The sequence below is a fragment of the Amblyomma maculatum genome, chromosome 4 (genome assembly GCF_055883805.1).
Source record: "Amblyomma maculatum isolate TAMU_Amacu chromosome 4, ASM5588380v1, whole genome shotgun sequence".
In the NCBI taxonomy this organism is placed as follows: Eukaryota; Metazoa; Arthropoda; class Arachnida; order Ixodida; family Ixodidae; genus Amblyomma; species Amblyomma maculatum.
In genome coordinates this window covers 19,008,591-19,024,045 of record NC_139347.1, presented here as the reverse complement: position 1 = coordinate 19,024,045, position 15,455 = coordinate 19,008,591, and the positions used below count along the sequence as shown (strand labels likewise).

Sequence of the window (15,455 nt, the reverse complement as noted above, 5' to 3'; positions counted from 1 at the left end):
ATGGGGTTTCTAGAAAGCGTTTGGAAACATTTTAGTATTCCCTTAAGGCAACGGAGGCCGTGAGTCATACCACAAAGGCCAACAAGCACACAAATATAATTAAATTCGCACCAGCAACCAATACAACGAATAAAGCGACAAGCAGCTTACGTCTTGGGAGAACAAGTAGAACAGTTGAGCGAGACACCTTTCGACTCGCGCACAGCCTTAAGTCATTTTAAAGGCTTGAAACAATTTCGTGGGATCAAAATAGAATTTTGCAACACAAAGACGCAAGGGGCGAATAATGAGCTATCAAGTACATTCATTCATAGGTGAACAACTACGCGCCAGTCCCAGCAGCGGTCCAAGACAGCTTCGTTCTTCTAGTTCACTCTATCTACCATTGATTTGCGGCAAAAACACAGCTTTCACAGTTGCCAGGTCAAGATCATGTCGCAGCGAAAAGGGCTTCTGAAAGCGCCCTTGAGAAGGGAACTATTTTCAGTAGGCGGAGATGCAGACATCTAAATGTTTACACATCACCTAACACGGTAGGAAATACGTTAGTTGTTTTTTGTTATGGTCACTAATCATCGATTTTTGCAACGTTTATCGGGTAGTGTGTTCAGTTTATTGACAGTATTATCAGTATTATGCGATCAAATCGGAAAAAAATTATCGCAAAGTAATTTTCTATTAGCGCTTGCACCAAACATGCGCGAATAACGATGTAAAAGGACAGCTTGTACGTCATCAAGGACTGTGCTTGTTTACAATCCTAGCGGTTGAAGGCTAAAACGGCTCAGAAAAGATCACTCTCAAGAACGCCAGATGCTCAGGCGGAAAACAGCAGTAAAAAATGCCAAAGAAGTAGAGTTTGAAACATACTCCAATCGGTGATTGGCCAGGAGATGATCACTACATCAGATCCGTCCAATCAGAGGGCGCTTGATGCAAAGTGAACTTCCTGATAGGTCGCTCTGAGGAACGGTCGCTTCACTTTTGCGCTTCAGAAAATCTAGATGGCGCAACGTCTCCAGCCATCCTTGTGGCTGTAGTGGCGGTAGGCTTGGTGCTCTCGCGCCTCGGTTAGCTCTGCTGGTACGGGTGAATGTTAGCGGTGTCCTGCGATGTGCGATACTTCGAAGTGACCGTGGCGACTCGTGTGTTGTTTCCGTTGTTTTGTATGCGCGAGTGTGGACGCTAGGCACCGATGCCGAGATGGAGGCGCACGACGGCGCGCAGACAACGACGGAGCAGGTGACGGGCGGTCCCGCCGAAGACACCGGACTGGACACAAAGTGCGTGTTCTGTAAGCAGGACGTTTCGGAGACCAGCGAGCCACAACTTCTACCATGCCTCCACACCGCCTGCAAGCTATGCATCCCTACAGAGCCCGCCGGTGAGCGAAACTGCAAATTTTTGCTCTTCAACATCGTGTTTCCGATGACGAGGTGGAGGTTGTAGCTCGAAGAAAGCAACTGCTGCAAGAAATCCGAACGCCCTGTTATTCGAGCGGTTTGCTGGCCTTAACCACAACATAATTCGTACGACACAAATGCGTCACCGCTAGCATGCTTATTCGAACGAGATGTCAAGTTTTCGTTTTGCAGGAGGCGATCTGTCATTTAGGCAGCGCTTTTGCCTACTTTCGCAGCGGGCGCTGGCCCTGAGCTAGCTGCCGGCAAACGCACGGATGACAAGTGATGTTTTTGTCGATAGGGTGTATCGGTATTTTGCCGCTGACTGGCGTCGTAATGCTGCGGAGAGTTGGGGGGAACAAAATGGAAACGATCGGTGTAGAACGAGGCAACGTGTAGGGTTGTGGACCCGCGTGCGATCATGAGCGCGGAAGAAGGCGGGTCGTTGGTCGAGCGCGAGCAGCGCCCGGCGGTAATTTCGGCGTTTCGGAGCGCAGCACGTGCGTCGATTGTTGGCAGTGGCGGCGTGCGGCGCGCGGAAAAATCACCTGTCGCGCGGCATTTGCTCGCGCGTCGCGTGCAGATATGGCATCAGCCCTTCGTCTTCACTCATATCGGCGGATACATTTACAGAGTGTTTGTGACCATAGAACAGAATTGAGTCCGGGGCCCTTCACTATGGCATCTCTCATAGCTTGAGCCGCTTTGGGGCTTTAATCCCCGTAAACCAAACCTCAACCAACTTTTTGTGAATAATGATACAAAACCACAGTACAACATAGCGCACAACTGTAAAGAAGGTCACACTCTAGCACTTACCTGGTGCTGTTAACCCAGGGCCCCCAAACGTGTTAGTGGTGAACTGTAAGTGACTGCTATCTTTAAACAATTCTTGAGGTATATGTCTTGGCACCTGACACAGTGGCAAGAAGTTTTATTGAAAGTTCTCTCACAGAAGCTCATTGTTACTGCACAAAATCGGAGAGAAAGCCCTCAAACAAGGGTAGATTAGGTGCTTGAAGTCAGCTTGTGTTAATCTTGAACGTTTTTCAGAACGTTATAGTTACGTTTTCACAACGTTGTAGGTTAGTTCATGAGCATTGCTCAGACATGCTTACAATGTTAAGATCTTAGCTTCCATTATATATAGATGGTACTGTTTTAACATTGAGCACGAATTTTTGTATTTTACAACGGGCTTCGTGTGTTATGTATATAGTTCCATGTTGCAGCTCTGCTTGTTTCTGATGCTAAATTCCAGATTTATATGGGGCATTGCATAAATGTTTGAACATAAAATATTTGCTAAGTTTACATATGTTATACGAATGTTTTATTGCTAGCGTTGTTGTGACCGTGCATGGTCCGCGCTTGCGCGCACAATTGTGCGCCTGTGGGCATGGATTGATATTTGCTGTTTGTGCAAGGGCTCTAAGTGAGCGTGTTCACATGAATCTTTTTGTGTGAGCATGCTTTGCTTTGTCGTGACCCTACAACTGCCAAGTTGGCCCTGTCAAGAGAACGTCAAGAAAAATAAAAGAAACGTCGCCCTGTGAGAAGTAGCCGGAAGTGCTTTTGTTCAACTGTTCACCCTTCCCGCCGAGAATGCCTATTGTCCAAAGGAGACGATCGGTGTGACAAGTCCGCTGACGTACAGGAGAAGAACGGAGCATGAGGATTACGGCCATTAGAGGATTTCCCGTGAATGCAGGAAAGAGTTGCAATTGCCGGAAAGGGACAATGCTGGGAGCAGTATTCGTGGCGCGCACGTACACTTAGGTTTCTGAGAAGGAGATCCACTTGCCGGCACCAACATAGCGGATCTTTGCAGAAGAATCGAAATTTACCTCCTCGCCGTTCCCAAGCTCTACCCGACAAGTGACCACGCCCGACGAAACAATACTGGACCAGTCAGTGCATCAGACCATCAGTGCAGTGATGTGTTCGATTGGTTGCCGATATCTGAGGGGTGTGCCCTGGGGCTGATTGGTCAGCATCTTCAGAGAGGGGCTGGACATAGGGGGTTTTAAGGACGCTGCAGAGCACGAAATGACGCTCTGAGCCCTGGGTAAATGGCTCATCCAGACGCTTTTCGCTATGAACTCTTAATGCTTGCCATTTTGCTGATATACCCTTTTTTTTTTTTCATGTAAATATGTTTTCTCAAAGTGCCATTACACCTGCTTGTATATATTTTATCAACTTCGAAGATTCAACTCGGAGTCTCTGCACGTTACCAAGTGAAGGCCGGGTCGACTTAGTCCCAGCGTCACGACAGCGTTAATATTTACTTTTATCTTGAATGTTTTGTTCGGAAGGCAACACATAACATAACATGTTGCGTTGTAACGTGAGGTTAACATTATTACTTAAGGAATAATGTTAGTGCAACATTCATAACAAATCAGTAACGTTATTATAATGTCTTGTGCTGCTTGGGGCCTGTTTGTATTTGCTTGCACATGGCTGAATGAGAAGCAAAATTAAAGGGAAGCAAGTACACTGAACGGGAGAATAGCATGACTGGTCGTCGCGCTGTCAAAGCGGACAATTATTCAGTTATTTCAATTATTGAATTGAAATAACTGAAAAAAAAATCGAGAAAGGGGTTTAAAGGTGTCAGAATAAACAGCCAATGCTTGATGACGCTAGTTAAGAACATTTAAAGCGTTAGCTGGTCATGTGATTAATTGAAAATGAAAAAGGGGGAATTGGAGGTGTCGAAATGCTGATAAGGAAAAGCCAATGCTTTATATTAATAATTGGTTCACAGGAAAGGCACATTATCTATCGCACTTGTTTCTGTGGTCACCTGAACCGAGCCGGAAGTGAAGGGAGGAAGGTGGGAGTGAAAGTTGAGAGCAAGAGCAGCCATAGTAGAGGGCTGTGGAGTAATTTCGACCACCTGGGGGATCTTGAACGTGCACTGACATCGGCACAGACGGACGCCTCCATCGAAACGCAGCCGCCAGCGGTCGGGTTCGAACCAGGGTACTCCGGAACAGTGGTCGGACGTCTTAGCCATTGTGCCACCGCGCCGGGACTATGCTTGATGATAAGAAAATTTAGTGTGTTAATGCTCAATTAACTGAATGAAGAAAAAAAAAATGAAGCCTTGCAAAAGGGAGAGTACAAATGTGCAAAATGCTCAGAATGGAAAGCCGGTGTTTGCTGATGCTAAGCGTCGCTGTATATTTATAAAGAAAAAGTTTAAAGCATGAAAAAAATTAAAGAGCACTGCAGAACCTACATTGGAGCAATGCGAAAGCACGGGTGCTGCTGTTGATTGCGTCTAGTAGCTTAATTCAATTCTTGTTTGCCCATTTTAGTCTTTGGTACTTTAAAATTGCGCGCCAATTCCTTCCTATGCCCTTTTTCGGCTCTACTTCCGGTTGCGTGACGTCATATCCACTACTGCACCCGTTTCTCTCTTTCCGCTTTCCCTCCCACCTTCATCCGTTCCCATACGCCGCGGTTCAGGTGTTCACAGAACAAGTATGGCAGATACTGCGCCTTTCCTGTGAACCAGTTATTCTAATTAATTGCCTAATTATTTTTTTCTGCAGCAACATTACGTCAGCCTCTATCGATTGACACCACTCATTAACCTCTACGCTACGGACACTGTCTGCGGACAGAAATCTGTGAACATAGCGAAGTAACGCTTTCGTGTTAAAAAAAACTTTCCCTGTGCGTGCGCGCGCGCGCGTGCGCGCGTGTGTGTGTGTGTGTGTGTGTGTGTGTGTGTGTGTGTGTGTGTGTGTGTGTGTGTGTGTGTGTGTGTGTGTGTGTGTGTGTGTGTGTGTGTGTGTGTGTGTGTGTGTGTGTGTGTGTGTGTGTGTGTGTGTGTGTGTGTGTGTGAGAGAGAGAGAGAGAGAGAGAGAGAGAGAGAGAGAGAGAGAGAGAGAGAGAGAGAGAGAGAGAGAGAACACTATCGCGTCATAACCTTAACAGTGGAGTTCCCAGCGTTGGATCGAACGCAAACAGCGCGTTCCGCTGAACGCGCAATGGGACACATCAAGCTTCAAGGAGCAGCCCGCCGGGGTGGCGCAATGGTGAGGTCATACCACTGCTATTGGGCCTTCACAGTATTTGGAGGAGTAGGATGGCTTATAGACACTGTGATGTCGATGCACGATCTGTATGTGATTATTTTGTTGAACAAGTGTATAAACTAAACGAAATTTTGAAGCAGCAAGACGCTGCGGAGGAGGTCTTGAGTCTGATGGGCGAACTTGTGGTAATTAAAGTCCATTAGACACGGTTGTCAGCCAAGGGGCATGACAACCACGATCTTTTACTGATGTATTTGTACCAATTCATGCAATAAAGAAAAAAAAAATGCCGGGGTGGCGCAGTGGTTACGGCGCTCGACTACTGTTCCCAAGGACGCGGGATCGAATCCCGGCCTCGGCGGCCGCTTTTCGATGGAGGCGAAAAGCAAGGCGCCCGTGTGCTGTGCGATGTCAGTGCACGTTAAAGAATCCCAGGTGGTCGAAATTTCCGGATTCCTCCACTAAGGCGTCTCTCACAGCCCGAGTTGCTTTGGGATGTTAAACCCCACAAACCGAACCAAACCATCAAGAAGCAGGCAGCGTTCGAGGTTGCCGGTGACGTCGTCGCCTGGTGTTGCAAGAAGATAGTACAAAACAATTAAATTATTAAAATATAAAAAAAAATGAAAAACATCGTCTGTGAGCGTGTGCTGTCTCGTTATACCCTTACGGAGAAGCTTTTGTGTCCCTTTTTTTGTTTCTTTTTTACGGACAAGTGCCGACGTTAGTGAATGGAACGCTAGCATGAAAACCTACAAGGTGGCCATGCGGGATAGTTGGTTTAAATCAAGCATAATGCAACCAGCGAACAAAACGGAACACAAGAATAAGGAGTACACAGGACAGCGCTGTCCTGTGTACTCCTTATTCTTGTGTTCCGTTTTGTTCGCTGGTTGCATGACAGCGCTGTCCTGTGTACTCCTTTTTTTGTTCCGTTTTGTTCGCTGGTTGCATTATGCTTGATGAAAACCTATCTCGTTCCTTCAAGGTCCGTTGACATCCAACGTTATTTTCATTACGCGACGACTGCCGTTTGTATCTCCCGGTGCTTCTCACTCGAGGTGGCTGCCGGCGGGCCTGTTCTGTGACACCTGTGTGTTGTCTGCCGCAGCAGTCGGCACCTCAAGCCTTCCTGGTTTGGGTGTGATGAAGTGAGTCGGGTTCAGGGGGCGAGCTTCACCGCAGCGGGCTCAGGAGGCGACGATGCATCGAGGCGGAAGACAGCCAAGGAGGAGAGGCAAAAAGTAACGTTACGTACTGAAGAAGGTACAAGTCATGAGAGGAAAACGGAGCTATCTGTCCAAACAAAATCCGTCAGTTAAATATGGTTTGTTATCCCCAGTTACCTAGCCGGGGAAACAAAGTTCATCGCTACTATCCAATCAGTGGGGGCAAGGGATCACTCGAGGTGCCGCCCACTGCCAAGGGTGAACCTCCTTGCACATCTTCCGGTGGCGAGGGCAAATCTTCTGATATCGATGACGATTTTGTGCGGGTGATGGAGTTTCGGTAACAGGGCAAAACGGTCCGAAAAGTCGCCGTTTGACGGTGGTCATTCACCCCGCGAAATTCCAAGGGGGTCACCTGCTTGCCTCGAGAATTCGGCGAGCGGGGTCAATGCTGCTCGGCGACGCGTCTCGTGCCCATTAAGCACAAGAATAGGTGCCCTGTTGTCGCCGTCGGGGCACCACGGGGATTAAGGTTCGTAGGGCAGCTGGTCTCTATCCTGAAGGAGGGGGGGGGGGGCGGGAAGGGTTGGTCGTCACAGCCGGAGACACCTGCCGTCGCCGCCGCTTCGCTGCTTTTGGCGGCGGTCGCTCGCCGGCGTCCGCTAAGTACGCCTCCATTGTCAGCTGCGGGAGTCTGCGCATACCTCGGCCGGAACTCCGGTCACAACAGTGATACGATATAAATGACAAAACGTTCTGAGGTTTCAGCCGTTCACTGACTTTTGCGCGAATCGATTAGCGATCGTATGGTCATAAGCTCAGAGTTCGTTCTCATGTCAACGGTGCTGGCGGCGCCAAACGCGGCAAGGCGCGCTGGCACATTTGCATGCGTAAATGCGCAGTTCTCACGATTGGGAACCATTGCCGCGTTTGATAAGAGCAGGGAAAATAATGTTTGTACGGTTCCTTCAGTTTAGCAAGGTCGCGTATTTCTTTAATTTGCCACAGGAAGAGCGCAACAAAAGCAGGACGGGGAAAAAAAAAAAAAGAAACGCAACACGTCCTGCTTTTGTGGCGCCTTACCTGTGGAAAGAATGTATCAGCTGTGCCAGTCACCACTCTTATTTATTTATTTTTTGAATTTTAAGTCTCCGATAAGTAACTTTGCTGAATTGCGTGGCTGGAAACTCCTTATCCTTGACATATAGCTCTTTACATGTGTGTGTGTGTGCGTGATTCGTTACATATTCGGGTTCTTTCACACTGCTGACGCGTCCGTCGCAGCTTTCTGTGCGATCGGTTCATTGCAGCAAAATTGCGTGAGTGCAACGCAACGACCGTGTTTGCAATTTTTTTTCAAGGCAAAACCGTTACTTGCTTCACGAGCGGCGTGAGCAGGGAGCGACTCAAATGTCACGTGATCTCATATCGAAGCTGTGACGCAACTGTTTTTTGTGCAGCGTTTACAGTGGTGTCATACCATTTTGTTTGCTAGAGGGATTCGAGCCGACGACATATGTACCTTCGATTGCATGCCGTTAAGTGTAAGTGGTCAGCCAAGAAGGGAGACGAACAATGCGCATTTGCTTTCATCATTTTATTCTTGAACGCGTCATTACAGGCTTGCACGGCACAAGCGAATGCGAGCGCCTGGTCTCATTGCATCTCTTCGTTGTTTGCATTTTGGCCTTGGGAGGCCCTGTGTATCCACTTTTGGAGAGACCATGCTTGCGCGTTGCCGTACCTGCGAAATGCTGTTTGCATGTGTTCATCATACGCGCCACGACGTTGGTTTGCCTTGCATTAAGGGCGGCTTCCCCGTCATTCCGTGCCCCGAATTCCCAGAACGGAAAGAAGCACAGGAGACGGTCCCTCAGGGGGCCATAAAAAAAAAAAAAAAAAAAAAAAAAAAGAGCCTCGACAGCCGGGAAGGAGGAGGCGGCAGAGGTCTCGACTGGTCGTGTTCCTAAGGCCGATCTTCCTCCTTGCTCCCGTTTTTCTGAACAGTTGGGAAAAACGCAGAAGTAAAGAAGACATCGAGGATGCACTGCGCTGTTCAAGACTGTAGTCGCATGAGAGAGACCACAACGAAGAGACTACCCGAGTTTCTTTTTTTTTTCTACTCACAGTCGAACGAAAGAGCGATCCCCTTTTTGCTAGAAATCTATGCTTCGGGTTTCTAGTGAGGCTTGGTAAAGCCACCTCCCCTCCCCCTACCCCTCTTTCTTTCACCTTTTCCGCGTATTGAAATGAAACAGAGGAGGGGACATTTAGTGCAACCTTCGGTACCTAAGCCCGCCCATGCTGCAGTTTTGATGGTGCAGAAAGCAGAGAGAACTCTCTCCCTAGAGGCATTGGCTCCCTTCGACTGAAACGGGGAAGTGGGGGGGGGGGGGTATCCTCCCCTCCCTTGCCTGTAGTTTCCGGGTGGCTTTGGAGCTGTCCTCTGGCCCTTTCCCCGTCTAGCAGGTGGTTTCCACTCTCCTGCTTTTCCCATTCCATTCTTTCTTCAAACTTCTGCTTGCAAATCGTGCTGCTTTCTTTTGCCACCCCCCGAGAGTACTCTTGAGTGGCCTTGGAGGCTGGCAGATGCATCTTGCAATTTGCTTGTTTTTGTCCCCACCCTCTTTAACCGCGTTCCCCTTGCTTTTTGAAGTTTGTCATCTTCCTGTTTTCGTGTGGCAGAAGCACTAGCAGCTATTTCTCTTAGATGAGGTAAGCATTCTTCACTTTTTTTTTTTTTTTTTTTTTTTTTTTTTTTTTTTTTTTTTTTTTTTTTGCGGCCAAGGCATTTCGTATTGGAAATGACCAAGGGAAAATAACCCTTCCCAGAAGCCCACAATGCCAGAGTGCCCCTTTCTTTGTGTTATTTCACTCTCTTTTTTAAAAGGGGGACACAGCTTCACTTTTGTGGTGTTCATGAATACTGCTGAAATCCGGTGCCGGGAGGGGGGGGGGGGGGGGGAAGAGAAGGTCAGGTGTCCTCGTGGCGGGTGCTCGGAAGGCTATGGGCGATGACGGATTCCCCATTCCCATTTCTTCTGACGAGGTGGTAGCTGGGCGCGTGCCTACCTGGTATGGTGACTTTTGCTTGGAAAACGCATTTGCGTGGGTTCCAATGGTTTGTGAAAGAAGGAAATCTCAGGTGTCCCTTTTCATTGCTAGGGTTTGGAAGGCTATCCACGAAGGCGGATTCCCCCACTCCATTTTCTGGCAGGGTTGCACCGCATTGTGGGTGGCTGGACATGCGCTTACCTATCCTCAAAACTTTTTGGCCAAACCTGTTTGGCCCCAAAATGGACCTTTCTTCAGTAGCACTACTTGCGCAGGCGCCAATCCTCCCTGTTCACCATTTTCTATTACTGTGCCCAGCTAAAATGGGGGAAGAGCGAGCTCGCTGCAAGTTCTTTTCCACGAACTACGTCCCTTCGATCATCCTCTCGATCTCTCCGCGAACTGCTGCAGAATAATCTTCCTTTTTCACAAAATGGGGCGCCCTTTGGGAGTGGTTGAAAATTCGTCTGCTGCTGGTTGAAAATGTCCTTATGAGACGCAGCCATCTCCGAAATGTGTTGATGATGATGATGCTGATAGTGTTAGCTGGTCCCTTTGTAACGGGTGGACACCAGATTGGTGTCCTCCCAGCTAAAAAAACAACAAAAAAAAACACACACACACACACACACACAATTGCCAAAAGACACAGCAACTAAGAAGTTCACCCACACCACACACACATCCCTACACCCGGCCCAAACTTCATCACATTTCATCACAGTGTGTTCTTGACAGCTACCGCCATCTGTCGCATGCGCCTGTCACGAATATGAACTGAGCATGGCCCCCGAGATCAGCTCCGGCTGCTCCGATCACAGAGGCCAGGAACTGCGCATGAGCAGTGGGCTGGTGGTTCGTTTTCAACCAGGGGGAGAGGCGCGCATGCGCATAGCGGTCTTGTGAAAAAGGCGCATTGCGTGCCGTGGTAGCATTTTCTAGGTCCTTGGTACTGCACGCATTGTCTCCGCCTGCCCTTGGTATCGAGCAAGAAGACCTGGGCAGATTCGCCAGCATTCTTTTGTCATGGATTGTTTGCTAAAGTGCGGGAGGAAGATTTTTCAGGATGAATGCAAAGATTAATCATGTGTCTGCAAGGCTAAGCAAGACCAGTCCTGCACTAACTACTGCTTGGGAAATAAGGCTACCCCACTACAATAATCATCATAATGATAACAACAATAATAATTTGTTCACATAAAGTAAAGGCGCAGTATCTGTCATACTTGTTCTGTGGGCACCTGACCCGCGCCGTAAGGGAAGGGATGAAGGTGGGAGTGAAAGGGAAAGAGAGAAAGGGGTGCCGGTAGTCGAGGGCTCTGGAGTAATTTCGACCACCTGGGGATCTTTAATGTGCACTGGCATCGCGCAGCACTCGGACGCCACTTCGTTTCGCCACCATCGAAACGCTTGTGAAAGAATTTCTGCACAAAATATGGGAGGGAGCCTTGGTAATCCGCCTGTTAAAGGTACTTCGTCTGGCGGCCGCAATAGGCCTGCGCAGCTGGAAAAAGATCCACCAGACGCGGACCCCTTAACCCACTGGGCAGGCGGCTTTATCGGAAGATAGTGGAGCTGCACACCAATATTTTTTCACTGAGTGTTGATAGGAGGTAGGTTCTTACTACCGAACAGGACGGGCTTTTCCTATTCAGGGGAAAGGTATAAGGGAACAATTTTTATTTATGTTGATAGGTCAAAATTATATCCGCAGACAGCATCAACGTTACTAGAACAGCTTCAGGTAAAGTTCGACAGCATTATGTGGCTATGTGGCAGAGGTGGAAATGGAATGCGATAGGTTTTATCACTCTGCCATGGCGTTGTTTCTTTTTTGAGTAGAGGGTAGCGGAGAGTAAAAGAAATGATGTGGGGTTGGTAGAGCCGAAGTAATCCATTCTACATAGGAGGGCGACAATAGCCCGTCACCTTTCGTTGCTTGCTTAGCCTTCGCCAAATATTGCCAGCGAGTATATACTGTAATCACTTGAGATCGGCTCTTCTGCTCTGAAATGCTTAGAAAGTAGCACTGCAGTATTGGACCTATTCACAGGGCTAGCTTTTTGGGAGCTGCGTGCAAAGGAGGAATTCGAGAAATTTGGAATAGGGAGATCCCGGCCTCGGCGGCTGCGTTTCGATGGAGGCGAAACGAAGTGGCGTCCGTGTGCTGTGCGATGTCAGCGCACGTTAAAGATCCCCGGGTGGTCGAAATTACTCCGTAGCCCTCCACTACGGCCCCCCTTTCTCTCTATTCACTTTCACTCCCACCTTCATCCCTTCCCTTACGGCGCGGTTCAGGTGTCCACAGAGCAAGTGTGACAGATACTGCGCCTTTCCCTTCCTATGAACCAACCAACCAACCAACCAACCCAACCGGTTTGGAGAATGCGCACGCTCTGATGAATGAGCGAGGGATGGTTTGAGTTTAACGGCCCAAAGTGGCTCAGGCTACGAGAGAAGCCGTAGTGGAGGGCTCCGGAGATTTCGACCACCTGGGGTTCTTTAACGTGCACTGACAACGCACAGCACACGAGCATCTAGCTTTTCGCTTCCTCCGAAAAGCGGCCGCCGAGGCCGGGATTCGATCCCACATTCTTGGCACAGTAGACGAGTGCCCTAACCACTACGCCACCCCGGCGGGTTGAGCGAGGGATGCGGTAATTACTGAGCATGTGCATTTGCGCTCTGCTATTTCCCTATTTCCCTAACCTATGAGGTCCCTCTATTCTAAAGCTCCCTATTCCTGGGGGCTGCGGAGTTGTGCACTGCGATAGTTGGGGCAACTTACTGCGCAGATGGGACTTTTAGGGACTTTTCGCATGGCCTGCCACTGAGTATTCCTGGACGGCCCGCGGCCATGTATACCACTGTGATGACATTGAAACTAGCCTTCTGAAAAAAAAAAAAAAAAAAAGGACAAGAAAACTAAGTTGGCTTTCCCATATAGCAGAGACCCTTTAGTAAGGACGGAACATCTAGTTTCAGTGCGGAAGTTAGGTGGAGCGCTGAAATCTTTTTTTTTCTTTTTTTTTTTTTTTGTAGAGGGCCTACATGTCCGTCTTTTAAGACGGATTAAGACGGACATTGTAGGCTGTTTATTTTTTTGGTACCTTTAGGTCGTGCAAAATTTTAGTGAGCAACGTTATTCACGATTTCAGCGCAGCGAGGGTGAATGGTACCTGCGAAACAAGTAGCCGGAGGCAATTTTTTTTTTTATCTAATCCAGTGGTGGAACTACTGCGCCTGATGGCATCTGCCTCCTGCTTTAAAATCTACTTCGTGCTCACTTTTACGTCATACCTAGCTGCGCCGAAATCTGAACGCAGCGCTTGTCTTGTTACGCGCTTGTTTCGCCGCTGTCTTATAAAATAAGAATTTTAAAATGACATGCATGTAGTATGCTGCTTGATTTGCGTTGTACTCGCTTTCCTATTCGCGGATCGAACGGATACCGGAAAATGACCAGCTATTGTTGCTCGCCAGTGCGCGATAGTGCTATGCTTTACATCAACTTCGTTGAGGGCCTTTTCGGCAGTTGCTGCGGCCGTTTTGTTTTCGTGGGTCGCAAGAGGAACATGCGACGTTACGCGGTGCGCCACTGCATCGTGTCACGAAGCTGCCGACAGTTGGCCGTGAATGCAGTGAGAAGGCCGACAAAAAAAATGTGAACAGGCGGCAGTGCTGTTGCCGTTTTCAGTCTTCATGTGTGGCGTGCACACGAAGTGCCCCTAGGATAGTGGTTGTAGGTGTGGCTTGCGACCACATTATTGGCGTATGCGAAGCAACGACTTTCACCCTGCACAGTTTCCGTTTATTAGACTGGTGTTTTGGGTCATATGGGATAAAGGAAGCGAGAAGGTGTTCCGAGAAGAAAGTATGGGTGTCGAAATTCTTTCGCTGATTCTCGTTGTAGTAAGGCAACTATTATAAGCCAATCGCTGGGCTGAATACGGCGAAACCTACAAGCGAGCACTAAATATGCTGCTCCTCACCGAGAGAGCAGCATTTAGGCAGAATTCCTCTGCCAGTGCTGCTGTGCGCCTTTACGAGGGTATGCGACCTGATTTCGCAGTTTTCACTTCTCTCTTAAGCTGTTGTGTTTGCGACAATGCACTTTGTTTTCCTTTAGAATCATTGAAGAACGACAGTTTCTAGTTTAAACGCTGTCATCCTTGCATTTTCTGTAGATATTTCGGTCCATTCATTTTTTTTTTTGGTGTTGGTTTTTATGATTTAGTATTTTTTCTATAGTGATAGCTGAGCTCACGTCACACCATAACTCCACCGCTCAAGAGACGGATTTTCCTGATTGGTCAAGGCAGCGGTGGCGTCATGAAGTCACGTGATTGCGGAGGACTAACCACTAGGCATCATCGCCCTGAGGTGTCAGGGTGTCAGATCTGAAAATGGCGCCCGGCCCACCCTAACAATTTGGACCCTACCTTAACCACCGATGCTTGTCGGGTGATGTGCCGACCAATGAAGCAACGAAGCTAATGCAAAGAAATGCAGCTGAGAATTCGAATACTATTGCATTCAAGAGTCTCTAGTGACCTTATAATATAGCGACTTTTGGCGATTTGAAATTTTCTCAATTTCCTACAAGCTATCTTTTTTACTTCGAGCGCAATGAAAACTGAACTTGCTTTTGGGCACCTGGCAAAGTGCTTCGCAGAAGGCTTCCTGTTTTTCGGACTTGGGCAGCGCGCAGTTGTAGCCGCATGTTCTCGGGTCCTAGGAAGGAAAAGAACATTAAAAAATGAAACGCCGAATTCCTGGCTCTGACGAACGTGGCCGGACCGCCATCACGGCGCTGCGCGAGTGCGCGAAAAAAGATATGAAAAGCGAAAAAAAAAAAAAAAAAAAGTCAGTTTTACTGCGGCCTTGCAACCGCCGTGTTGAAGTGGTTTTCGCTGTTCGTAAAGCTCATTTCTACAGTCTTGTGGTTTCCAGAGTCTCGCAAACTGTCCATAGAATGGCGAAAGGCCGTGTCCGCGACTAATCCGCTTTTTGCTACCTTCTTGAGTGTTCACCTATGCCAGGGGTCATAAGGGGTATAAGCATGACATGTGTCATGCTAAGTTCACCGACAAGGTTAGACTGGGGCATCATCACGAGAAGTTTCCGGAAATGACGGCTGAGATCAAGACCGGCAGTGTGACGCCATGTGTCGTTTAATCCGCGAATGAAAACCGGTACCTGGTTTGTAGTCTGTCTTTTGCATCCGCTTAGTCATGTCAATGGCCTGCAGACCCTTGGTGATCTCTGCTTGCCCGAGTTTCTGATCACGTGGCCGGCTGGCACTCTTATTGTCAACGCCACTTATCCAGCCTGAATCGCGGACTGAACATTTAGTGTTGGTCAGGCTTCTGCTTGCCCCCGAAGATTTGTCCACGGTGCACTCCGTCCCAAATGGGCGTTGCAGCGCTGTATGTATCGGTCTGCTGGCTTTTGCGGGACTTCTATCAAAGAGTGGTCTGTACATGTGAAGTAAGTTCAAATGACCTGTCCGCATTATCTATAGTCGCTTGCTTGTCTTCGGATCTGAAAACGTTCTATTAGCTGATAGCCAGGCCTTGTCATTTTGGTGATTGTGCGAAGGCACATGCATTCTTTTGAGCATTGTAACTGCCTGTGAACGGACACGCAGGAATTCATACAGCGCTATTCTAGTGCGCGGATGAAGTTTTATGACGCTGGCGGTTCGTTCACGGTGTCATTTGGCGGACTTTAAGTCACCCGTTCCATAATCTCGCTCTTCTTTCGAACTGTGC

The 15,455-nt window shown here is 48.3% G+C and overlaps 2 protein-coding genes across 5 annotated transcripts in view; one reads left to right on the top strand and one right to left on the bottom strand.

Annotated features, from left to right (window-relative positions):
* Positions 1 to 539, bottom strand: part of LOC146190362 (anaphase-promoting complex subunit 4-like) — a 5,046-nt gene extending 4,507 nt beyond the window's left edge. Inside the window, exon 1 of the mRNA XM_084600847.1 lies at positions 151 to 539. The gene's annotated coding sequence lies outside the window, so the exon portion shown is untranslated. The remainder of the gene's footprint in view (positions 1 to 150) is intronic.
* A 454-nt stretch (positions 540 to 993) lies between these two features.
* The window catches only part of bon (tripartite motif-containing protein bonus), a 160,639-nt gene continuing 146,177 nt past the window's right edge, over positions 994 to 15,455 (top strand). For 2 of the 4 annotated variants that reach the window (XM_084600843.1, XM_084600841.1), the window contains exon 1: positions 995 to 1,384. In XM_084600843.1, the coding sequence (XP_084456969.1) occupies positions 1,204 to 1,384 (181 nt within the window). In that variant the 5' untranslated portion in view covers positions 995 to 1,203. Of the gene's footprint in view, positions 1,385 to 15,455 lie in introns of all 4 variants that reach the window. The other 2 variants (XM_084600845.1, XM_084600842.1) reach the window with 2 other exon arrangements.